General features: G+C 34.0%; 1 protein-coding gene across 2 annotated transcripts in view; it reads left to right on the top strand.

The window, feature by feature from the left end:
* BCHE (butyrylcholinesterase) overlaps positions 1-27124 on the top strand; it is a 68420-nt gene that overhangs the window by 23241 nt on the left and 18055 nt on the right. Inside the window, exon 3 of one of the 2 annotated variants that reach the window (XM_050779966.1) lies at positions 13420-14132. The exons of the other annotated variant lie outside the window; for it this stretch is intronic. Coding sequence (XP_050635923.1) covers positions 13420-13621 — 202 coding nt within the window. The 3' untranslated portion in view covers positions 13622-14132. Of the gene's footprint in view, positions 1-13419; positions 14133-27124 lie in introns of those variants that run through there. 2 annotated transcript variants of the gene reach the window in all.

Raw genomic sequence — 27124 nt, 5'->3', positions numbered from 1 at the left:
ATCGAAGTGTTAATACCTATCTCCTTGGCTGTTACGGAAATTTGAGAAACTGTATGTAATATGCCTGACATTATTCCAGATACATACTCTAAGTAATATTGCCAGATAAAATACAGAACATTCAGTTAAATATGAAAATAAGCTAAACCAGGAATACATATGTAATATATATTATTTTAAATATGTAAGTATGATACCAATACTAGCATATATTGGTATGAATATAATACTAATACTAATATGTATTATAAATATACTTATATTATAAATATAATATTTATAATTAAACATTAGTATAAATTAAAAATTAGTATAAATATAATACTAATTATAATATATATTAGTATAAATATGCCCCATAAATCTGATGGGGCATAATTACACTAAACATTATTTGTATTTTGGTTGGAATTCACATTGAACTGGGTGTTTTGCTTTGTTTTCACTAAATGAGGTAAACCTAACTGCAAGCTTATGACCTACAGAGAACAGGAAGTAGCCCGAAGGAAAAAAATTTTGACAAAAGCTGAAAAATATGTCAGAGAGAAGTTTAGAGAAGTTCAGCAAAGGGCCCAGGGGTTGGTAGGCAGAACAGAAATCAGGCCAGCAAGAACTGGAGAATGGGGACTCAAGGGACAAGCTGCATTTCTAAAATTTAGCTGAATTCCTGAAGATAGGCTCTTGGCTAGGCAGGGCTCAGCATGCACGTTTCAGGTTTCCAGTAAGGATTAGTGAGCTGAGGAAAGTAAGGATTGACATCATAAAAAAGAGCAAAAACTAAACTATTGATATTATAACTAAACTAAGTTTGCCTTCTCCTTTAACCTGAATCTCTAAAGTTATAACTATGTATTTGCATTTATTTTATTGTTTTTGGATTTTTCTTTCATTTTATCTTCTTAAAAGAATGGTAACATCTAGGGAATAAATATTTCAAAGAAGACAGTCATAAAAATTTTGAATCATATTAATGAACCCTGAAATAGAGAATGAGAGGAGAATAAAATAAACCAGAAAACGTTATTTGTAAAACCTTAAACTAATTCTATTTACAGCACTACACTGCAATCTCAGATTTCATGTGCAAATTATTTATTACTAAATTTACTACTTACAATAATCTTATATACTTAGTATACGATTAACTCAGATATAATATGAGGGATACTACTTGTATTTATTAAAATGAAATCATTGTGGAAGTCAAAGAAACCTAACACTTATGAAAAATTACTAAATTTCTAGTACATACAAATCCTAATCTTGTTTTCTCCATCAAATTTGGGGTCAGATATTCTGTTAGTTACTCATACTTACAGTAGAGTATGTGTAAATTAAGGCAGTTTTTTTTTTTTTTTTTTAAATTTCTACCTTAAATTATAGGTGATAGCTGAACTGGTTGTTTTTTAATCTTTCTTAATTTAATTACATTATTTATCTTCCTTTAGTACAATGCAGACCATTTATATATAAAGAAAAAATAATATTAGAGTCAGATAATTATCTACTAAATATAAAATTAAACCTTATCTTTAAAATTGTCCTTTGTTATTCTTGAAATTTCTACAGAAAATACGCTTTTAATCATACATTTATTTTTATTGTGTTTCAATATTTTTTCCTTCTTTTTTGGACTAGAAAATATTTTGAAGTAAAAGAATCTAAATCATAAGTTCAATCACAGTTGTAACACAATCTGCTTGTAATCAACATTTCAATGAGATTTCAATAGTATTGACTTTACAAAATGTTGATAAACCAGAAGTGTGAACCTACTTCAGGTATAAACACATAATCAAATATCTACAAATGGAAAAGAATAAGACGATGAACATGCAATCTTTAGTAATTTTAGAACTAGAAACTATTCATGTAACAAAGAAGAAAAATATAAAAGAGAACAAAATAGATGATTATTGTAAAACATTAAACATAATGACTTGATTATTTAACACCTATACATAATATAAAAATTAGTTCAGCAATAGAAAGATTTCAACTACATATTAAATTATCTTGTAAATTTTATTAGTAAGTAGTCTTATTTAACAGTATGATGCAGAGAACTGTTTATTATAATTTTGCAACTTCTGCTGCTAAATCCACAGTAGTCTCTCGTTTTATGATATATTTTTCTGTTAAAAAAAGTTTTAAACAATTATCCTGACAGAAAAAAAAAAAGGACCCTCATGGAATGCTTCAGACCAAAAGTAATGATGATAGAGTAATTAGAAAAATGTAAAAAGTCCTATTACATTATGAAGGATATTGAACATTTCTAGTAGCTTTCAATGAGGACACAGAGAAAGAGGTATAGAAAAAAACTCTGGAAGAACTAATGCTGGTGTAAAGTGCTATGGACCACAGTCCTTTAATGACTAGACTATACTTTCATTTCTGAGGGGGCATTTAGGAAGCACCTCTCCAATACTCAGACATGATTAGAGTATATGCATATTCACTGTATTATGCTTCCTTTGAGAGAATATTGATTAAACCTTTTTCATTATGAGAAACTACCACATTAAAATACAGCCCAAATAAATAACAATTATGCCACTGGCAACTGAAAAACAAAATGGACATTTTTGTGTAAAATATTTAATTCTCTTTTTGTTTTTCTGTTGTTCTACAATAGTTAAGTTCTAAATACAAGCAAGAGAAAAATTTTCAAATGAAATAAAGATGTTATCATACAGAAAATTGGAAATGCCCATGCTAAATCCAGTTTAAGCATGGAACATTCCATTTGTTTGAAAGTACACTAAAATCATTTTATTGTGTAACATGCAAAATAAATGGTTAGATTATCATGCCAATAATAACAGATAATGTCTAAAATTATATATAGAGTATAAGTATGGATAAATACTTGATAAAGTATGTGATAAAGATTTGATAAAATACATGAGAAACTCTTGTAGTGGGACCACAAAAAAAATCAAAAGACTCATGAGATCCATTTTTTTCATTGATAGATTCATGTCTAAGAAATAGTTGGATAAGGATATTATAGTATTTTTAATACTTCCAAACTGTTCAGCTATTGATAAAATTGTGTATCTTAGAGTTGGTACTAAAATACTGAGAATGAATAAAGATCAAAAATATTTATGTATATAAACTTGTTTGTTCCTGATGTAATTCAGATGGTCCTCTGTTCTTGAAGGTCAGTATTCACAGTCTTTCATATCCAGCCTTCAGATATTTTGAGCTTGAACTAACATACACTAAAAGGAATCTCTGGAGATTGAAAGATGAGAAGAACAGAAAGGAAAAAAAGGAGGAAAAATAGTCAAAAGGCCAGATATGGTTTGAAATGGGCTTCTGTATCCAAGATTTTCTGACACCAGGGCCCATTTCTTTTCACTAGATCACCTAGCCACATTGTCACTCTAAATTTACTGTTTTTGATTATTTCTTAATCCTTACTAGGATCAGTACTTATTATTAATAATATTTCTGTTGTTAGGCTCTAACTCTATGCATTAGGAAGGTAAAACTGTGGTTATCTGTGTACACTATCATCTTGCTGATGAAATATTATATCTAAATTATTATATTGTTTTCTTTGAAATTAATAAATTAAAAATAATAATACTGAGAACAGAATTCCAAAAGTAGAATTTTCTAAGAGCAAATAACATTAATTTTTTGTCAGTTTAGATTTTTTTTTGGTAGACAAAGAGAATTCAGTTATTCCTAGAGCATTACCATTGTCTGTTCATGCAAAACCTCCCTTATGTTTAAAATAATTGTATTTTGTTTTCATTTATCACACATTCTTGCATTCCACACACACACACTTACACTGCTCTATTAGGCACATCTACATACAACTTGTTATCCATTCATTAATATGTGGGCAACTATGTTTTCACTTTTTTTGTCAGACTGGTTTCCTTAGGTATCAAATGGAAATTCAGATAGAAGAAGCCTTAAACCTGCACCTGCATCTTTAGAGATCATTTCTAAATTTAACCCTTCTGTCAAGAATCTAACTGCCTACAAAATGGAGAGGTCTAATCCTCAATTTTAAATTCACCTACAGTTTTACTTTTTCACTTCTGAGCAAGAGAGTTTCAATTGTTGGGTTTTTATATTCTACTAATTAAAATATAACATTACTGTTATTTTCATGACCGATTTTTTAAAATAATGATTTCTTGCATCTTAAATATCAATTAGGTAACACAACTCTACTTTTATCATCACTGTGCAATAAATTTCAGTCACTTTAACTTATAACTCCAATAAAATGCAGAAGGAAAAGGATACTTCACTCTACTACATATTTTAGAGTTGTAATATATTAATCTTGAGCCAAATCCTCCGTTCTTCTAAAAGTTCTCCATCAGTTTTATCAGCTGGATATGTCATGGTGTGTCCTTTGATGTGAAAGCACCACACCAGTTCTTCATTTAACAGTATACTAAAGACCAAAACATTTTGAAAGAGACAGAAAGAGTAACAGCAAGCTTACCTCAAATACTGCTAAGGAAGCCAGTGTAGAAAAACTTACCATTCATTTCAAATGGAGGAACTTAATTCTCCAGGTAGCCACAAAACAGAACTAATGAGCACAATGCATCCCCACTCCCAGCAGCACTTTGACTAGTGGTGTTTGTTTGCATATTTCCTATCATGTTTGTCATGCCTTTAGTAGATGATTTGGTTGGCACAATATCCTAGCCTAGCCTCAGTGTAGAAATCTGGCAATAAAACAGCATATCCAAAGATAAAATAAGAACCAATGTTAAGTGATGAATCTATGCAAAGTACTCAGTGAATCTCTTAAAATATGCCTATCCACACACACAGGAAGGAAATGTATGTGCTGGGAATCTGCATTCTTCTGGAACACCGTATGTAATGTCTATTGAGATATTTTGAGTGGGCATAATCTTCCTAGGAGGGATAATAGGGATAACTTTCATAGACACTTTCTGTGAACTAGAATCTGCTGCTAGAATATCAGAACTTGAACAGACGAATATCCTTACCTCACACTGAATGTAACTAAAGATAACACAACTAATTCTTGTTATCAGATATTTATGTTTAAAAACTCAGTAAGCAAAAGATAGCCTATCTGAAACATACTACTTTGTCTACAAAATAAATCTCAACTCTGTAACTGATGTTAAAGAATTATGTTAATCATGTAATATGATGTCTATCATTTAGTAAGCATGACTAAGAATAGTAATTTTAATAATAACTTATACTACCAATAATCATAAATATATAAAAGTTTCCTAGGAGTGTTGAAAATTCTGACCACTGTAAAATACTAATGAAAGACTGGAAATAGGAGCATTTTCTCATAAACTATAACATAATTCTTAGCATGATAATACTTTTTAAAAAGTTTGACAGTTAAAGAAATTTAAGACAATGCTCTACTAGACACCCTTAAAGTGAGCTGCTGCTGTTACTGTAAGTTTAATCATTATAAAAGCAATGACACTTCTCTTAGTTGATTTGTGTACATTATCATAGTATGTATTTTTTCTTTGGGAAATACTATATCATGAAAGTATGCTACCCTTGTGTTATGAAAATGCATGGAAATTTGGGTGAATTATTAGACTAAAATATACCTAACGAACATTTGCTTTAATATACCTCTGATAAATTTGTGCAATGGATCTAAAAAGTTATACATGTAGGATTATATAGACATATACATAGTGAAAAATAACATTTTAAAGCATATTGGATATAAAAATATTTAAAATCTACTCATTCATCCTAAATGTTTATTGCATAAAAATAAATGCATTAAAAGTATACAGTAAGTTTTATTCAGAATACCATACAAAAAAAAAATACATGAACATTCAAATTTGGCAATAGTGATGTGTTCACAACAGCTGAAAACACTCATACATGATTAAAATTTAAACCATATGGAATTTGGGTTTAGCTATGGTTTTATACCTGGATTTAAATATTTTTGCTTATATTGGCTTAATGTTGTCCATCCAATCCCTCAAAAAGACCACATAAAATACAAATTAACATTTTTGCAATATAGAAACATGAGGGCCATAACAACTTTTTCTTCCATAATCTAAATACCAAATAACATTATGACATCCGTTAAAAATCTTTTAATAATATTTTGATAAATACATATGGATCATTTACTTTTTAAATAAAGTAAGCATAGTCATTGGCTTTCTTCCTTTTTAAACTTAATATAATATATAAAGTCAAAAGGGATAAAAACTGTGAGTATATTACTCCATAATTGATAGTTTTCTTTTTTCTTATGTTTTACTTTCTTAACTTATCCAGAGAGAAAATTATATTTAACATTTTTCTGCAGTATATGCCCGTGTTTTGTAGATATGTATGGCTCTTTAGAAGTACATTTATAGCAATATAGATGTGATTCAAAATTAGTCTTTTTGAGTTGTAGCAGAAATAAAGTAACCATAGTATAGTCATAGCCTTTTTTTTGTTTGTTCTTTGAAAAGACAGGATCTTGCTCTGTCTCCCAGGCTGGGGTGCAGTGGTGCAATCACGGCTCTCACTGCAGCCTCAACCAACCAGGGCTCAAACAATCCTCTCAAAGTGCTGGGATAACAGGCATGAGCCACCTCACCCGGTCTATAGTCACAGCCTTTAAAATTAAATATTTATTTGTCATGTTTATAAAAGAAGACTAAATTGGTATTTAAGTAAAACACATTTTAAAGATAATCTTACAACATCATAGACTGTGTAGCATTTGTTCATAAAAGTCACTAAAGTATTACAAATTAAACATATCAACAGCTACTAAAAGGAATATATGATTTTCTCATTATTTTCATATGGTATAGGTATCTGGTATGCAAAAATTAGGTATGTATTTGACATGTTAAAATAAATCTTGAAATATGTTTTCCATCAGCATATATAAATTAATGACCAGAACCTGTCACTATTTTTCAATAGCTGGAGTTGGAACACTTAACATTATTTAAAACAAGCAACAATATACCAGGTTGTCAGTTTCTATTAAAGGAAATTCAACTGAACAAATGTTAAGCATAAAAACTTCACTATGAGTAAATAATTTTTGCATTAAAAAATCTCAACCAGGTGTAGTGGCTCACGCCTGTAATATCAACATTATGGGAGGATCAGTTTGGCGGATCGCTTGAGGTCAGGAGTTCAACACCAGCTTGGCCATCATCGTGAGACCCCGTCTCTACTAAAAATATTGTACAAAAAAATAGCCAGGCGTGGTGGCATGTGCCTGTAGTCCCAGGTTCCCGGGAGGCTGAGGCAAGATAATCACTTGAACCTGGGAGGCAGAGGTTTCAGTGATGCGCCAAGATCATGCCACTGCACTCCAGCCTAGGTGACAGAATGAGACTCTGTCTCAAAAATAAAAAATAAATAATAAATAAATAAATAAATAAATAAATCTCATAATATTTCTTTATCTTTCTCTCAGTCATTATTAAGTAAATATCTGAGTGTACTATGCTGCTGATAGTAACTGGTTGTTGAAAACAACTATGTTTTAGGTATATTATAGTATTATTGTATTCCAAACAGGGAGAACTTTAACTATAGTTCCTAAGGAAATTTACTAGACAAATAAGGTTCCAGGAAATATGACTTGATTTTTAAAATGGCCCTTATCATGAGAGATCACAGAAAAAATAAAAATCATATTATGTCAGAAAGGTAGACAAACATTATAATTCAATTATAATTTACCTCAATCTGCAAGGTTTTTGTACTGAACTTATAAAAAATACCAGTATGAAAAATTTAAATGAATTAACGTGAAGAACTCAGTGAAATATTTTCTTCAGTTTTGAAATCTTTTAGCTTTAAAATTAAAAAGGAAATGAAAATTAGATACAATTTACATTTCCTTTTCCACTCCACCAACCCCCAAAAAGGTAATAATTTCTTAAGGAAAATATGATAGGTCATAGTTGTTTTAAAGTTAGAGATTTTGATTGTATTTATTTAACATATCCTCCTAAAGACATGGCGTCATGATTTATAATTATTTCTGTAAGATTATAGTGTTCTGGTCATGCTGTTTTCTTCCTTTAACAACTGAGTTTTGCATAGTCAATCAACACTGTCGTAAAGAGAACCAAATATAGCCATTAAACAATTAGAATAATACTTCATTTATGATTTGGCTATTATTTAGGCAGACTTTAAAAACTATATAATGATTATTATAAAGATGTGTTTACATCATTATTTGTGTATCTGGTTCTAATACCTTTTGGTTTTATCCAACATTATGAATGTAAATGATGATCATAAAATATCTGATATTTTATATTAAATTTTACCTCACATCTGTATGATTTACTATAATTATTTCACAAATACTTATTGAGCACCAATTGTGAGCCAGGCACTGGGCTAAGTGCTATGGAGTCAGTATGAGTATATCGTAGAATAAAATGCAGGCCTACCATCACAGAGGTTACCACTTACTGCTGGCAGATCACAGCAAATAAGCAATTTACCAAACCACGTAATGAGAACTATACCATGGTTAACTACAGGCTTAGGAAATAAACATAGGGGAACCCCAGTCCAGTCCTAGAAGCTTACAGAAACCTTTCTCAAAAAAATAAAAAGTTTTGGGGGAAGGTGAAACAGTACAGGCAAAGACCGAGAGGTGATAGAGAAAGAGAAAGTAAAAGGTCAGGTGTGAGGAGACATGATCTGGGGAGTTATGAAGAAACCAGATTGTACATTTGTAAACCAAGCTTGTTTCAGATCACATGCCAAGAGCACCATGCGAAAATTCTTCTTTAGTGTGAGGGGAGAATGCTATCAGATTTGAATTTTAGAAAAATCATTCTGTGTGCAGAAGAGAGAATGGCATAGAAGAGAGTTAGAAAGCTGACAGGGAGAATGAGAAGAGACACATTGTCACATTCCGGGGCAGCAATACAGTAGACTGGGGAGTAACTTTGGGAATGAAAAGACAAACCAGAGGATGGATTTCAGATGTTCAGGGAATATTATCTATGAGCTCTGGTAATCAGGTAGATATGAAGAGTGTGTGAGAAGAAAGGAAAATCAATGAATGTGATTCAGTTTTCTTACTTAGCAATACCCAGGGCTATTTCATGAGTTAAGAACGTGTGTAGGACTGAAAATTAAAGTAAGACGAAGTGTTTTAAAAATTAGAAAAAGAATTGTGGCATTTCTAAATGCAAAGAAAGTAAGTTTAACCAAAATAAAAGTGAAAGATTGGTAAAGATTAAAAATATGATCGTTATGCTTAATGATTTAGGTTATTGCTGTCATCCATTTGTGCTGTATCTCAGATCTTACCAAATCATATGAAGAGACATGTCTTTCCATCTGCCTATGTGCATATGAGTGTGCAAATACCATGTTAAATCATTAAAATATGTAACAAAACCTTGTAAGCCACTAAGAAACATGTTTGAAAGTCCTTTGGAAAGAGGTTTTTGTAACCTGTCAGTAACCTTTAGTAACCTATACTGAAATCGACATTAGTCAAACTAATACATTTTCTAAGCTTCTAAAGCCCTCAACTCTTCTTTTGGGATTTGCAATCTGGCAGCAAAACTAACTGCAGTTTCAATTTATGAACACTTATTTTACCTTTTGGCTTTAACTGATGCGTGACTGATCGTGAAGTTTCTATTTCATCTTCACCCCTCTCAAGTGATGGCTTTTTTATTCCACTACTCATGTACATACAGCCATATATACGTATATATGCCTACTAAGAGCTTGTCATTGTTTTCAAAACATTATTCCTCCTTCCTCCACAGAATAAACTCTCTTGAAATAGATTCTACTAGATTATATCAGAGTATACGATTTACATTTTATTCTTGCTGCATTCATCTGCTTAAAGCCTGCTGAATCTTACTCATCCATTGGAGATGTTTTAGCATCTAGCTCACTTTCCTTCTATCTGCTAAAAATCTTGTAAACATTTTTAATTATTTCAGTGTTTATACAAATAAACTATGCAATGCTTTGACCTTTTTATCTAATCTTTCTCACCTGCAAGAATCACAAACTTGTTTATGTTTAAATATGTGATTGCTATCAAACAGCTTAATTAATGTGTCTGGATATAAACGTGTATGCACACTATGTTAATAAATTCAAGACCTTAAACTCAAGAGATTCTTTAATGTTGCCTGGCATTAATGTCTCTAGCCAATTTATTCCCTCAGCGCTCCTAAAGGATATTTATACCTGTTCTGTCTTCCCAAAACTCAAAAATTTCTTCTCTACTCGCACAGCTACAAACTTGCTTTTTATGCAGTCACACACAAGAAAACAAAATCCAAAATTAATCAGATCACAAAATCGATTAACCTATCAAAAACCACGGCCAAGTCCTCTCTAACTCCCTCCAGTTGCAATGTCAATTATGCCCTTGTCTCCCATCTAGACTTGCCGGTGGGATTCTCTAGAGCCCATTCACACATGACTATGCAAGAATTTAGTTCTAAAAGTATTTTTCTTCTTTTTTTAAAAATCATTTTTGCCCTCCATTTAATTATTCATGTAGTTTTACTGCTGGGAAAAAAATGCGTAATCTGAAAAAGACCTCATACTGTTTAATAACTACTTTCCCATTTTCATATTCTTCTTGACAGCAAAACTCACTAATAATTTACCTCTACCAATTGCCCACTTTTATCCTCTCATTCTTTATTTAAACGATTTCACTATCCCAGTTACCTGATTCCAACTATTCTCATATTGGTCTGTATTTCCATGTTGCCAAGTCACTTAATTATTTCTGAATCATCTTAACCTATCATCAGTATTTGATGTGCATGTAATCTCTCTTCTCCTTGAAGCATCTGTTTCAGTGGAGTCATGGAAACCCAGGAATCATCAGAGTTTTTTTTTTTCTAACCTTTCTAGTCTTACCATTTTAGTCTCCTTTGTGATTTCTTCTCATGTCGAAATACTGTAGTGTACTGCAGCTCAGTCCTTGGACAACTCTTTCCTGTGCATGTTTATTCCATGGGTGATGTCAGTCAGTTTTACTGCTTTAGCTAACTTCTACATACTGATGACTTCTAGTTAGATCTGCAGCCCAGGTCTCTTCCTAAACCCCTGTGCCTTATGTACCTATCTACCTAAGTATTTAATATGCATTTCAAACTTTATATATTCTTAATTTACTTTTAATATTCTCCTTATATACGTCCCCACTTCAGTTAAAAAAACAATTTCATTCTTTCTCTTGCTTATGCCAAAAAATTCAAGATCAATATTGATCATCATTCTCCATAGCCAGTTAATTAGTAAATTCTGTCAACTTGACCTTTAGAAAAATAACCAAGTCAGAATTCTCTTTAAGAGTTTACATTGTTTATAATTATTATGCCCATTACATATTTAGTAATTTAGAATAGTCAGAAATATAGTCTGGGTATTGGATGATATTAAGAGATTATTGTTAAATAAATTGATTAAGTGTGAGAGTGTTGTTTTGGCTCAGTAAGAATATGACCTTTTTTTTAGACGTGCATACTAAATTTCTTAGCTGTACAATATCATAGTATCTGTACTACAGAATTAAACAAGTGAATAGAATGAGTTAGAAACTCATTGCAACTTCCTACACACTTAGATTTTTCCTTGGCATGTATTTACTTAACTGATTGATCTTGCTCATCTCTCTCTCTTTCACCAAAATGTAAGCTCTAAAAAGATGGGACTTTTCATTTATTTTGTTTGCAACTATATTCCCAGTACCTACGACATTATTAGGCACACAATAGGTAGTCAATGAATACTTTTTTAATATATGAGTAATTATTTATTAGATGGATTATTCCCACCTTCCCAATCTCTAAATCTTCCCAGAGCTAAGTTCTTAGATCTCTTTTCTTCTCTTTTCCTGAACTCTTCCTTAGAACTATATATATATTTATATTATAAATATATATATTTATATTATATATAAAAATATATATTTTATATTATATATAAAATATATATGTATTATCTATTGGCTGGGCGTGGTGGCTCACGCCTGTCATCCCAGCACTTTGGGAGGCTGAGGCGGGTGGATCATGAGGTCAGGAGATCCACACCATCCTGGCTAACACGGTGAAATTCCGTCTCTACTAAAAATACAAAAAAAGTAGCCAGGCGTGGTGGCGGGCGCCTGTAGTCCCAGCTACTCAGGAGGCTGAGGCAGGAGAATGGCGTGAACCTGGGAGGCGGAGCTTGCAGTGAGCCGAGATCCTGCCACTGCACTCCAGCCTGGCCGACAGAGCGAGACTCCGTCTCAAAAAACAAAACAAAAACAGACAAACAAACAAAATCATTTGTTTCTAAATCATTTGTTTCTATGATATTAAACATCATGTAAATGCTCATAAATTTATATCTCTGTAAATGTCTCCTTCATTAAGTTACCAAAAAAAACCAATTTTGCTATTTTTAAAATTTTTCCCCATTCCACATCAGCAAATTCCTGTCATCTTGACCTTCAAAATGGATCTGAAAGTAACTTAGGTCTCGTTATCTTCAGAACTAAAAGCCTAATCTGAGCCACCAAGGGATCTTTTCTGGTTTACTACAATAGCCAGTCTCCTTGGTCCCACCCTTTTCTCTTCATAGTTTATTCTCCTCCCTATGTTGGAGCGATCCTTTCAAAATATAAGCCAGATCTTAGCACTGCCTGATTAATAATTCTTCAGTGATTTTTGTATTTTATCTTGAATAAAATCTAAATTTCTTATCATTATCTAAATGGGCCCATATGACAAATTCTTTGACAATCTCTGATAAGATAATCTCTCTGCTCACTATACTCCAACCAACTTGGTCTTCTTCATATCACTTATTGCAAATTAATGGATAAATATGCTCTGATAATTTGAATAGCTTCATGCAAATTCAACCAGCTTTTAGTAGCAGACTCCAGTTGCAAAGCTGGTGATTCCAAACCATGCAGCATACAGTTCTCACCTCAGAGTGTAATGTGCTACTGGAAACAAGTTGGGGACATTAATGAAATTACAGAACATAAAATGTATGGGCTGGGGACAGTGAAGGTTAATATAGCGTGGTTCTGCAACATTGAAGTGGGTAATAGCTAAACATAGGTGTATATGCAGTGTGTGTAATATTATGACTAGACCTCAGGAAGATATTGTGGATGAAAGAATGTGGAGACACAGATGTGAATCACCACGTGTAAGTATAATTAGAAACAAAAACGGATATATTTGTCAAAATAGTGTATAGAGAAAAGAAATTTGGGGCGAGGTTATGTCTTGGGAACTCAGAATCTGAATCGTAGTTTGATTTTTTACTTTTTACAACATTTAAGTATTAAGGTCTTACTTGTTTCTGGAATACTAGGTCAACATAACAGCAATTTCTTTCTTTCTTTCTTTCTTTTTTTTTCTTCAGACCCAGTCTTGCTTTGTCGCCCAGGGGATGGAGTGCAATGGTGCTACCTCAGCTCGCTGCAACCCCGCCTCCCGGGTTCAAGCAATTCTCCCACTTCAGCCTCTCAAGTACTTGGGATTATAGGCACCCACTCCCACACCTGACTAATTTTTGTATTTTTGGTAGAGACAGGGTTTCTCCATGTTGGCCAGGCTGGCCTTGAACTCCTGACCTCAGGTGATCTGCCCCCCTCGGCCTCCCAAAATGGTGGGATTGCAGGTGTGAGTCACCACACCAGGCCAAAATAACAGTAAGTTTAAAGGTGAAAAGGGGACGTATATATCTTTAATACAATCTCTGGTTGGTAAATTTAAAAGTCCTGAAAATCAGTCTGGTACCATCTGCTACATGGATGTGTCTACTAATTACCAAAATTTCTCCTCATTCTAATTTTTCTTCCCATTGAGAATCATTGATTTATAGTGTTAAAAGAAAATGCTTTAGGAAAACTAAATTTAACAGAGGTTACTTGAGCAAATAATGATTCATGAATTGGTCAGCACTCAAAAACAGAAGAAGGTTCAGAGACCTATTCCCAACAGCTTATGACTGGCTAAAATGGTAGTAGCAAAACAGGTACAGCCTAAAAATAAATAAGTACTTTAACTAAACCTATTTTGTGGCTAAAACTCTTATCATTATATAAACAATATAAAAAATAGTGTGACTTACTGGTAAATGCATGTCTGAAAGAATGCACTTCCTAAAAAAGAATTGGAATGATGATTCTTAAAATTATAAACATTTTTTAAAATGTAATACTATTTACTTTAATCACTTTTAATTAAATTTCTAAAAATATGTTTTATTAGTTTCAAAAAAATATTAAAACAATTCAGGTTAGATGTTAAAAAACCGAAACACACCTTTAAGTATGAATTTCTTGGGCTTTTTCACTTTCAAAGAAAACACCTTGACTTAAATTGAATTTCCAACATAATATGATGCATCAAAAAGAGCATGGCATTAGAGGAAAACAGCTTGATTTTGAAGGTGTGCTTGCCACATAGTTGCCAAGCTAATTGTTCCCTCTATGTCTCTGTTTCTCTAATAAAACCTACCTCACATGGTTATTGTGTAAACTTGCCCAGTGAGTAATATGTATATATGTATTTTGTTGTATGTGCAAATAGATCTGAGTATACCTACGGATGAGTCTGTAAGCAACAGCTAGATTGGTAATAGGATGGTATTGTAGCTGTCTTCATTAAAGTCCCTTCCTCTGCTTCATTATCTTCTTCTTCCTTTGATAGTTTCCATTTATTAAATGTTTCATTAAGATCCAAGCAGGGTTCTAAGTATTCCAGATAGATTTTGCATGTAGTTTTTATAACCACTCTGTGTAAAATGCATTAATATCCCTATTTTACAAATAAAGCAACTGATGATTGGAAATTTAGGTCACACAACTAACATTTTTTTAAGTATTTTAATTTTTGTGGGTTACTTTTTCCACCTGTGTGTCTTGATTGTAAAATATTATTTTAAATTGTGGTACCTAAAATAATACCTTAGGAATCCTAAAATCAGAAAAACAAGAGTTAAACATAAGATGAATATACTGTTGGCAGGGATACTTCTCATCTTTCTTATAAAGTTACCATGCTCGGTGTAGTAAGTAAACATTATCCGAAAAGACATTTTCTAATTTCTAATTTCAAAATCTTTCTATTTATTTATTTTTATAACATATATTACATGTTTTGTTCCATATTTCATAATTATGTATTTATACAAAATGCAAAAAACAAATCTTATCATTACAATATTTCTGTAGCTGTAATTATAAAGCGGTATAAAATTTAATAAAACAAGATGCTTCCGATTCTTCAGCATTCCCTCAGATACATTTTTGAATGAAAGTCATGAGATTGTTTCCAAGGTACACTGCCCTTAAATCATAAGTTATTAAATAATAGTTTTCAGTATAAAATAATTACCCTTGCCATTTTCATTATGGCACATCTGCCTTGGACATAAGAAACGAAATCCTGTGACTGACTTAGTTGCAATTAGCAAGTCATTCAGAAATCACATTCATCACTGTCATTTCAGAAGAGTCTAGAAGGAATTGCTTGTGCTATATTTAGCACGCATGAGAGCTGCAAAGTCCAGTCTGTTCATCTTTTTCACGTTTCTATTTGTTTGGAAAAGCTAGAAAGCTGTAGCCAAAAAGGGCAGGAAGGAAGGTTGTTTTTCAATACCCTTCTTCAGTTCAGCTGAGAACTCCTTTCTATGACTCAATAGTCAGTTCCAAATTACCACATTTTAAAAAAAATTTGGTTATCATGCTTGTATTTTCTTCATAGATGATATTACTACCTTAATTCATATCTATTAATCAATTTATTATTTATTTCCAGTCATTAAACTGATGGATCTCAGCAATCAGTGACTTATAGGTTCTGTTTACTGTTATATCCATTGCCCACATTCCTGGCACATGTCAGGCAACAATATTCAATTATTGAATAACAAACAGCTTCCTGAAAAAAAGTCAGTTCAGTTTTTTTATTGTGGATTTTTAAAAAATCAACAGAATACTGGCTCTCATAGGTTATTTCTCCAGAAAAGAGTAATCTAATTTTTTCACAATAAAGAAGTTATCTTAAGTCTTGAGGTCTATATACATGGAGAGAGAGTAGCAATAGTGAATACATCTGGTGTCAAGTACAACTAAAATTATGTCATAGGGAGAATTTAGATTTATTCTACAGAAAAAACAGAGAATCCTGGGTAAAATTTATGGAGATATTGTTTAGCTTAGTATTATATTTGTTATTAATAAAGACACAGTTCTCTTTGAGAAAAAAAATAAAAATAGCCCCAGGGCCTGGAATTCTAGTAGGGCCCGAGTGCAGGTCTGTTTTTCCAACTAGATATAGTAATGAATAAAGTTATCAAGGATTGGAATGACTTTGTTCAGATTGTGACACATATTCCATTATTAAAAGTGAAAAAACAGAAGTTAGAATAGCTTTGTGCAGATATTCTAGAGAGAATAAAACACTGAATGGAAGATTAGACAATATTACTTCAAGATAACTTTAAATTCTTTGAAAGGGCCTAATATTATTTTTGATTAAAAAAAGTATTCAAGTAACAGAAAAAAAGTTTGGAGAAAAGAATACCCAGAAGAGTGCTACCTGAAATAATTTAAGAATAGAAATCTTTGATTATAAAATATTTCTGATTGCATGCTAATAAAATAAAGTACTTCCATGAGAAATAATTGAAGGCTAAATAGGACATTGTAACACTTTCAAATAGTAGAAAATATGGATGGGATATTTTTAACTTACTAATGATTAGTAAAATAATTGGGAAAAAAGAATTATGGAAAAATAACATGGCATTTTATATGGTAGGTAGCAAACATATCTTTATTGTTACCTTTCTAATATTAATATATATTTGAAATTATTTTGGTTAAAGGTTTTCACCAATTAGCTAAGTATCTAAAATGTTTTATTAAAATGAAATAAGATTATTTTGTATATCACTATTTTAATTATTACAAATTCAATGTTCAATGCTCACTTTGAAAAATTCATTAAGCATGATTTAGGCTCGAGTCTGTATGTATGTTTATGGTAATAAAACTGACTTCCAACGTTTATTTGTTGTGCTGACAGCTTCCTCCATAAATAGTGTCATTGCTGTCTGTGGACCTTAATGTGGCACATTTGGTTGTTACATCTTACTTTCCCTATATACAACATCTTTTATGTAGATCTACAAATAAAATTAAATACACATAGATATATTTAAAATTTTAGCTTCACTAAATTCATTATATTACCTAAAATCCCCTCTTCGCACATTAGACACATTTTGTATTATACACAAAATGACAGTAGGTTCAATACCTTAAAACTTTTAACCTAAATTCACTACTAGGCAGGAGTGTAGGTTCATAAAAGGAACTTCAACTAAAATAACATACAGTTTTTCTAAAGCAGGAAGAATATGTAAGGCAATTATATTCTCATTATTCCAAGATGAGATCTGTGCCATTCGGAAGGAAACACAATGCTAAATACAGAGAAAATATTTTGAAAATTGGATAGGATTTTCGTAAAGATTTCAAATAAAATAGAAAAAAAAATATTTCAACTTAAAAGTTGAAAAATGTTTTATTTATCAAAGTTTACCAAGTTATCTGTAAGATGATATAAGTATGTGTTTTGAATAAGTAGTAAAGAAATAACGAGACGAGATAGTCACCCACAGGCACAGATATTATCCTAAAAACTGTATTATTTGTAATTCTATCATTGAAAATGAAATTTTTTTATGTTCCGTTTGTATCTCTGTATGCAACTATATACTCTAGTTTTTTGTTTGTTTGTTTGTTTTGTTTTATAAAATCTGCATGAGAAGACTGCTTTCTTCTTTTTTGTTGGAATGGGGAGCTCATTATGTTGCCCAGGCAGATCTAGAAGCCTAGGACTCAAGCAATCCTTCTAACTCAGTCCAGCCTCCCAATTAGCTAGGATTACAAGCATACACAACAACACTCAGCAAAAATTGCTTTTTATTGGGAAACAGTAATTTTTTTTAATATTAATGTTGAGGTACTTAGTTGAAACCATGAAAACACCAGATATATGTTTTTGACATTGTAGGCTTTGAGATTTGAAAATTCACCTACCTCAGCCATTCAAGTTGTGTGACATTGGACAATCTCAGCTTCCTTATCTATATAATCTGAATAATAAAATTGCCTCTTTCAAATAATCACAGTTAATGTTAACTGAGTTTTTGCATAAAAAGTGCTTAGTTCAGTGTCTAATAGATACAAAATTTCTAATAAATGTTTTTAAAGTATATTCTTCTTAAATTTACTCATATACCTCTGAAACAGATCTCAAACAACCTCAAAATATCATAGCCAACATCCACACCAGTTGTTTAGAAGAGAAAATACACACACACACACACACACACACACACACAGTTTGTTTTTTCGTTTGAAAGGATACACTGTAGTTTCAAGTGTATGCGGTATAATTCTAATCACTTTAAAAGTTCATTCTGATACAATTAGTCTAATGGCTTACTTATTTAGGTAAAACCTTTACCAAACAGCCTTTTATCAAACATTGACTCTATGCAAGGCGACAAGAGTCAACAAAACAGACATTTTGTCTGCTATTATGGAGCCTTAAAGTCTAATGGAGGTGATTAGCCAAATATAGGGACCTCCAGTGAATAGTGATATAAAGTCAATAACTTTGAATTCAAGAATATTTATTTAATATGCTGAAACTACCCATTAAGGAAAAACATCACAATTAAGTTTTCATATAATTTTCCTGGAGTATTATTTCCCAGGTCTTTTCTAATATTTAAGTATTCATTTTAAAATCAAGCTATTTTAAGATTTGTATGTGCTACTATAAAACTAAGTTTCCAGGACATTTTTTTGGCAATTCCTAGGCTCATTCCTGAAACTGTGGGCTTGCTGCCATCAATTTTGTGGCACAGACTAACGCAAACAGACGTGAATAAGAGCAAAACTGATAGAATGTGGAAGACTCAAAAAAGAAGCCAATTTGTTTCAAGTTTGAGATTATTTTCTTATCTATAATTAATGCAAAGTCTGCCCCCTTATTAAAATAAGTGTTCTAGTGCCATTATTTGAAAGTACATTTGAGCTCTCTACAGATCATTAGGCTGTCACTCCTCTGGGATTCATATGATCACATCCAAATGATAACAGTTGCTTTGCTATCACTAGAAAATGAAAATGGGTACAAACATAATGCATCTTCACATTTCGAAATTAGGGAAGACATCTGGATGCACTTGCTCAGCTAATGAATAAAGGGAAAAATGGAAGAATAAAGGAAGGAGTGAAGGAAGAAAGGAGAGACTGGAGGGAGGGAGGGAGGGAGGGAGGGAGAGAGGAACGGAGGGAGGGAGGGAGGGAGGGAGGGAGGAAGGAAGGAAGGAAGGAAGGAAGGAAGGAAGGAAGGAAGGAAGGAAGGAAGGAAGGAAGGAAGGAAGGAAGGAAGGAAGGAAGGAAGGAAGGAAGGAAGGAAGGAAGGAAAGGGAGGGAGGAAGGAAGGAAGGAAAAGAAAAAGTGTCTAATTTTCTGTAATACGATTTAGTATTCAGCCCAATTCATTTTCTGGAGTTGGAGGCGGCTAAACATTGCTTAGTATCCCTCTTTAACTCACCAGCTAATTATGCAAACCTTTATATCCAAACAATGCAGAGGAAAGAAGACAGAATGATCTTCCAGACCATGAAAGGTTTGTTCATCCATCATACCAACAGTGTACTAAAGATCTTAGAGATCTTTTGTCTGGCGACTCTTTGACCTTTCAGCTGATGAATAACTGAAGATGTGCAATACAAAGAAATTACTAGAAGAGAACTGTGCACTGAGAATCAATTTATTTTCATGACTCTATCCAACTACTTTAGTGAAGTATTTAGGAGAGTGGGTTAAGTACACAAGCCTCTTTTAAATACTTATTAATTTTAAAATGTTCTCATAATATATAAAAATGTGCTTTAAGTGGGCACTTGATTCCCAGTTAGAAATTTAGGATTAAAAAAACAGTACATCTCAGCAACGGTGAAAATTTTGATTTGGATTAAAATCAAATCTACATGAAGATTTTGATTTGGATTAAAAAGAGAAACATATTTCTGTGTGCTTAAGCCTTTTTTTTTAAACTCCTTTTTATTTCCTGAGCAGAACAGAGCTTAACAACACTGATTGACAACATGAACAAGACTCTTCATTAGGACCTAGTAATAAAACAAATGATTAGAGTAAGGCAGGACTCCTGATACCAGAAATCACTCAAGAAGTCTCACCTTATATGCAGGGTTCAGTTTTGCATTTTTGTGTATATGTTTTTATTTCCCCTTAAAACAAAATGTTTCTTTCTTTCTTACGAGGCATCCACTTTGATAACACATGCCAAGCTATATTATATCATAATTGGTCTTTGCTTATTTCTAGTGATGAAGCCTCATCCCATATTTTTGCGTGAACTACAGCTGTTAATTTTTCTTAAAGTTTGAAAATTATGTGCAGCTGATATGTCATCTTCCTAGTATTTAACTGAAGTGTAATTTGTTCCTCTTTATTAGAGCTGAGTAAAAATAAGTCTTCTTTTTTATTTCCTAGAAAGTTTAGCACATTGAAATGTTTTGCCTTTGATCAAATTTGTGTACAGGATCATACAGATTATATATTTCCTGTAGGGTTATTCTCTCCTCCTCTCCTCTCCCTTTCTCTTCCCTTCTTTTTTCTCATAAAAACCTATATCCAAATTCTCCGTGAAGCTGAGAATGTATTCCAATCCACAAGTTAGGAATGATGAAACAGTAAAAGTTTAATAAGCCGCTTGGCCATGGACTCTTATAGCACAGTATATTTAAATACGAGAAATCTTCCTTAGTTAATTTCTGAATTTTTGCAAATTTCTAGGGTATGTTATTATAATCCTGTCCCTCTGGGTACCTTGATTCCTGCCTAAAAATAACAAACCTTATTATTTAACAAAGAAAAAAAAACTGAACAAACTATAATGAATCTAGGGAATTGTTTTTCAGTAATCACTTTTCTCATTTCTACTGTTAGCAATAGAAATATCTGGAGATGGGAGGAAGCAACTAATAAAAGTGAAGATTTAGATATTTGCATTAAATATAATCTAAATTGTAAATAATCCTCTTATAGTCTCTATCCATAGCTGCATTATAATACAGTTCACATTGCTTTAGTAACTATTTTTTTTCTGCCTTTATTACATCTTCCAGAAAACAAAAAGAATACAGTTATAAAGACCTTCTTAACAAACCATAGTAAGTCAAGATGGAGAATGTAAGTGGGCCTTGAAAACTCTTGAGTTAGATTTTAGTTTGTGAACAGGCTCAAGAGAAATTCATCTATAAAATGACACCTCATTAGCAGATGAAGGAAGTTGAAGTCAAACGTTTTGCTATCTCATGGCACCTGAAGAATCAGTGTGAGTTTTTAGTCAATGTGAGTTTTAGAAAATTAATATTTACAAGACATTTTACTTCAACTTAACACATGAGAAAAGGTGAATTTCTCTTTTTTAATAAAGTGAAGTTTTTGTTTTAGAACTGATAGTGAATTGATCCAACATACATCCAAAGTTCTGAAAGCTACTCACTTCTCATTGCAAAAAGCATTTTTTCAATGTATACTTTCCTAGGTTTATTGTAGGCACTGGGCATGAATAAATAGATAAGATTGATTTTTTCTGAAGCTCAAAATATAAGTTTTTAATTTATATAATTTGGCATTGTTAGCAGTGTTTCATTTGTATCTTATAAAATAAAAATTTATATAAATGATATTTGTTCAGTTATTTTGGGTATTTCTAATATTCGAGTTACAGAATACATAGACAAACACACAGACGCACACACCCGTTTGTCTGCTCTATAGGCTGGAAACCTGTGTGCCTCCAAAACTCGTATGTTGAAATCCTAACTCCCAATGTGATGGTATTAGGTAACACTGTGTGCGGAACTGGTAGGTTCTTGGTCTCACTGACTTAAAGAATGAAGCCGCAGACCCTCGCGATGTTACAGTTCTTAAAAACTGTGTCCGGAGTTTGTTCCTTCAGACGTTCAGATGTATCTGGAGCTTCTTCCTTCTGGTGGGTTCGTGGTCTCACTATCAGAAGTGAAGCTGCTGTAGACCTTCATAGTAAGTGTTAGAGCTCTTAAAGGCAGCATCGTCTGGAGTTGTTAGTTCCTCCCGGTGGGTTTGCGGTCTCGCTGGCTTCAGGAGTGTAGCTGCAGACCTTGGCAGTGTGTGTTACAGCTCATAAAGGCAGCGTGGACCCAAAGAAACAGCAGCAGCAAAGTTTATTGCAAAGAGCCAAAGAATAAAGCTTCTACGCTGCAAAAGGGGACCGGAGTAGATTGCCACTGACTGACTGGGGCAGCCTGCTTTTATTTGCTTATCTGGCCCCACCCACATCCTGCTGATTGGTCTATTTTACAAAGAGCTGATTGGTCCATTTTGACAGCATGCTGATTGGTGTGTTTACAATCCTTGAGCTAGACACAGAGTCACAGAGTGCTAGTTAGCTAGATACAGAGCACCAACCAGTGTACTCACAAACCCTGAGCCAGACACAGAGTGCTGACTGGTGCATTCACAAACCCTGAGCTAGACACAGAGTGCTGATTAGTGCATTTACAATCCTTGAGCTAGACAGAGTCACAGAGTGCTAGTCCTCCAAGTCTCCACAAGGTTAGCTAGATACAGAGTGCTGATTGGTGCACATACGATCCTCCACCTAGATATAAACATTCTCCAAGTCCCCATCCAGTTCAGGAACCCAACTGACTTCACCCAGTGGATCCTGCACAGGGACTGCCGGCAGAGCTGCCCGCCAGTCCCGAGCCGCCCCTGCACTCCTCAGCCCTTGGGCTGTGGATGGGACCAGGTGCCACGGGGCACCGCAGAGAAGGAGCTCAGACATGGCGGGCTGCAGGTCCCGAGCCCTGTCCCGCCAGAAAGCAGCTAAGGCCGGGCGAGAATTTGAGTGCAGCGCTGGCAGGCCGGCACTGCTGGGGGACCCGGTGCAACCTCTGCAGTTGCTGGCCCAGGTACTGAGCCCCTCACTGCCCTGGGCTGGCGGAGCCAGCTGGCCGCTCCGTGTGCTGTGCCCCCGAGCCCGCGCCTGCCCGTGGGAACTCGCACTGTCCCGCGAGTGCAGCCCGCAGCCCCGGTTCCCACCTGCGCCTCTCTCGCCACACCTCCCCACAAGCAGAGGGAGGTGGCTCTGGACTCAGCCAGCCCAGAGAGGGGCTTCCACGGTGCCGTCGAGGGCTGAAGAGCTCCTCAAGCGCTGCCAGAGTGGTCGCCGAGGCCGAGGAGGCGCCGAGAGCAAGGGCTGCTAGCATGTTGTCACCTGTCATTAGGAGGTGAGGCCTTGGGAAGGTGATTAGGTGGTGAGGGCAGAGTCCTCATGAGTGAGATTAGTGCTCTTATATCACAGATCTAAAATAGCTCCCTTCTCCCTTCTATGTGAGGACACAGCAAAAAGACTGCTGTCTATGAACCAAGAAGTAAGCTCTCTCATCAGACACCAAATTTCCCAGTGCCTTGATTTTGAACTTCCCAGCTTCCAGAATATGAGACATCAATTTCTGTTGTCTGTAAGCTATCCAATTTATGGTATTCTGTTATATCATCCCAAGCAGACTATGATAGCTTGCGTATATGTGTAAGTATCCAAAGAAAAAATACATTTTCCTTTTATCTTTAAAGATTTATCTTAGAAGCTTGTAGAAAACCATGAAATACAAGGTTTTATAAAACTAACAAATTACCCAGGACATTGCTTTGTGGATTAAAATGGAACCAGCATGATTAAATTACTCGTAATGCATTCGTGAGTTAATACTAACTTGCTCTAATAAAATTCAGTGGATATTAAACTCATTTTATTTGGGTATATAGTTAATAAATATTATAATTAATTTAATTTAATAAATCTGTTTTTTTTTTTTTTTTTTGAGATGGTGTGTCACTCTGTCGCCCAGGCTGGAGTGCAACGGCACAATCTCGGCTCACTGCAACTTCCGCCTCCCAGGTTCAAGCAATTCTCCTGCCTAAGCCTCCTGAGTAGCTGGGGCTACAGGTGCACACCGCCATGCCTGGCTAATTTTTTGTAATTTTAGTAGAGATGGGGTCTCACCATATTGGTAAGGCTAGTCTCAAACTCCTTACCTCAGGCGATCCACCCGCCTTGGCCTCCCAAAGTGCTGGGATTACAGGAGTGCACATGGTAAAAAATAGTTTGCATGTGAGAAAATGAAAAGTTATCCCAGGGTGTCTGATTGCCACAACAAATAGTTATTGGAAGCAGAATTTCACATTATTTGGTTTGGAGTACTGTTTTTCTTGAAAGTATAGAAATTGTCATCTGTGAACTATTTCCCATGTGGTAGTAGTTTTTAAACATGAACATTTACTGTGAAGGACGAAGAGGTAACCACACATCAGTTGTGATGTTTCTTACTTGTTGTACCCATCTGCACACTATGAGTCAGGCACAATTTCAGGTTGTCAACAAAACAATCAAATGATAGTTTGAATGAGACTTCTTAGCCTCTCATGAGAAAAAGGAAAAAGGACAGCTAAAGTACATAGAACAATATGAGGTGATAAACACTGACTACTTCAATTTGGTTCCCGAGGAAGGTCTGTCTGAAGAGATGGTAGGACGAGAATAGGACAAGGAGCTATGCTTTGGGGAAATATAGGCATTGTATATCCTATGAATTGTTATATTGCATTATGTGTGTTTTTAAATATTATAGCTGTATTGAAATTTGTAAATTGAGTAACATTGTTAATGTAACTGGGAGAACATTACATTTAAGAACTTAAGACCTAAAGCCATAAAATTACCAGAGGAAAACACTATAGGACACTGATGTAGGCAAAGATGTTATGGCTAAGACTGTAAAAGCACAGGTAACAAAATCAAATTTAGACAAATGGGACGGTATTAAACTAAAAAAGTCTTCACCGCAAAGGAAACAATCAACAGAGAAAAGACACAACCTCCAGAATGTGAATAAGTATTTGAAAATCAATAAAAGACATTGTTTATAGGAAAAGTAAGATAAAACAACCAAATATGCCACTTTAAGGTGCTCAGACAGCAATGATACTACTTTTTGGAGGAAGATGTCAGCACAACAAACATTTTAAATCAGTTTTTATTGCAATACACATACATGCAGAATTGAGCCTATATCATGTGTAATGAATTTTTCAAAGTGAGCATCTAAGAACACTGAATTTGTAACCATTAAAATGGTGATACATACAAAATAATCTATTTTATATTAGTAATCCATTTCAGAATCTTAATTGGTGAAAACCTTTGACCAAAATAATTTCAAATCTATATTAATATTAGAGAGGTAACAATAAAGATATGCTTGCTACCTTCCTCATATAATGGAATGTTGTTTTTCAATAATTTTTTTCTCCCAATTATTTTACTAATCATTACTAAGTAAAAATATCACATTCATGTTTTCTATTATTTGGAAGCTTTATGATGTCTCATTTCAGTCCTCAAATATTTCTCATGGAAGCATTTTATTTCATTAGCATATGATCAGAAGTATTTTATGATCAAAGATTTTTTTATTCTTAAATTGTTTCAGTTAACTGTTTTCTGGGTAATTTTTCCTAAAAGAAAATTTCTGTGACTTAAGTTTTTTTTTTTTTTTTTTTTTGGTCAAAAGTAATATTATGCCCTTTAAATGAATTTGAAGTTACCTTGAAATAATATTGTCTAATCTCCTATTCAGTACAAAGCTATTCTAACTTCTGTTATTTTTTCATTTTTAATCATGGAATGTGTGTCACATTCTAGACAAGGTCATTCCAATAAAAAATACAAGTTAAATAAAAACTTGTGGATCTAATTGAAATGCAGAGATTCTATCAATAAAATCAGGAGTAACAGCAAATTTCCAACTGCCTACTTACCATCTCCATTTGGATGTAAAATTTAACACGTGAACTTAACATGTGAACTCTTTATTTTATTTTATTTTATTTTACTTTATTTATTTTTTGAGACAGTGTCTTGCTCTGTCACCCAGGCTGGAGTGCAGTGGTGAGATCTCAGCTCACTGCAACCTCCGTCTCCCAGGTTCAAGCCATTCTCCTGCCTCAGCCTCCCAAGTAGCTGGGATCACAGGCATGTGCCACCATGCTAGGCATATTTTCGTATTTTTAGTAGAGACAGGGTTTCACCATGTGGGCCACGCTGGTCTTAAACTCCTGACCTCAAGTGATCTGCCTGCCTTGGCCTCCCAAAGTGCTGGGATTACAGGCATGAGCCACCATGCCCAGCCATGAACTCTTGATATTGCATTCCAAACATGCTCTTCTTGCAGTCTTTCCTATCTCAGCAATGTCAACTACATTCATTCTTCCAGTTTCTCAGGCCAGAATCTTTGAAGTCAACCTTGCCTGCTCCTTTCCTCTTTAATCTATCGGCCTAGTAACAACTCTACCTACAAAATATATGTAAGATCTAATTCTTTCAATTTCTGCCACTACTACTCTAGTTCAAGTAACCATCAACTCTCACATAAACTATTTTAGTAGCCTCCTAATTGGTCTTCTTGAACCATCTGTAGTTTATTCCCAACACTACAGACAGATGATTTTTTAAACAATGTAAATGAGATCTTATAGTTTCCTTTTTTTCCCCACCCCCCAAGATGGAGTCTTGCTCTGTCACCCAGTCTGCAGTGCCATGGCGTGATCTTGGCTCACTGCAACCTCCACCTCATGGGTTCAAGCCATTCTCCTGCCTCAGCCTCCTGAGTAGCTGGGATTATAGGGGCCCACCACCGTTCCTGGCTAATTTTTGTATTTTCATTAAAAACGTGGTTTCACTATGTTGGTCAGGGTGGTGTTGAACTCCTGACCTCGTGACCTACCCACCTCGGCCTTCCAAAGTGCTAAGATTACAGGCGTGAGCCACCATGCCTGGTCAATCTTGTTCTTTCTTTGTGCAAACCCTCCAATTCCTCCCTCTCTTACTCTGAGTAGACACAAAATACTTTTGAAGACACACATGGCACTAAGTAATGTGACCTTACTGTCCCCTCTCCA

Source organism: Macaca thibetana, chromosome 2 (assembly GCF_024542745.1).
Source record: "Macaca thibetana thibetana isolate TM-01 chromosome 2, ASM2454274v1, whole genome shotgun sequence".
Classification (NCBI taxonomy): domain Eukaryota; kingdom Metazoa; phylum Chordata; class Mammalia; order Primates; family Cercopithecidae; genus Macaca; species Macaca thibetana.
The sequence above is the reverse complement of the archived record's forward strand: the minus strand, read 5'-3'. Positions and strand labels throughout refer to the sequence as shown.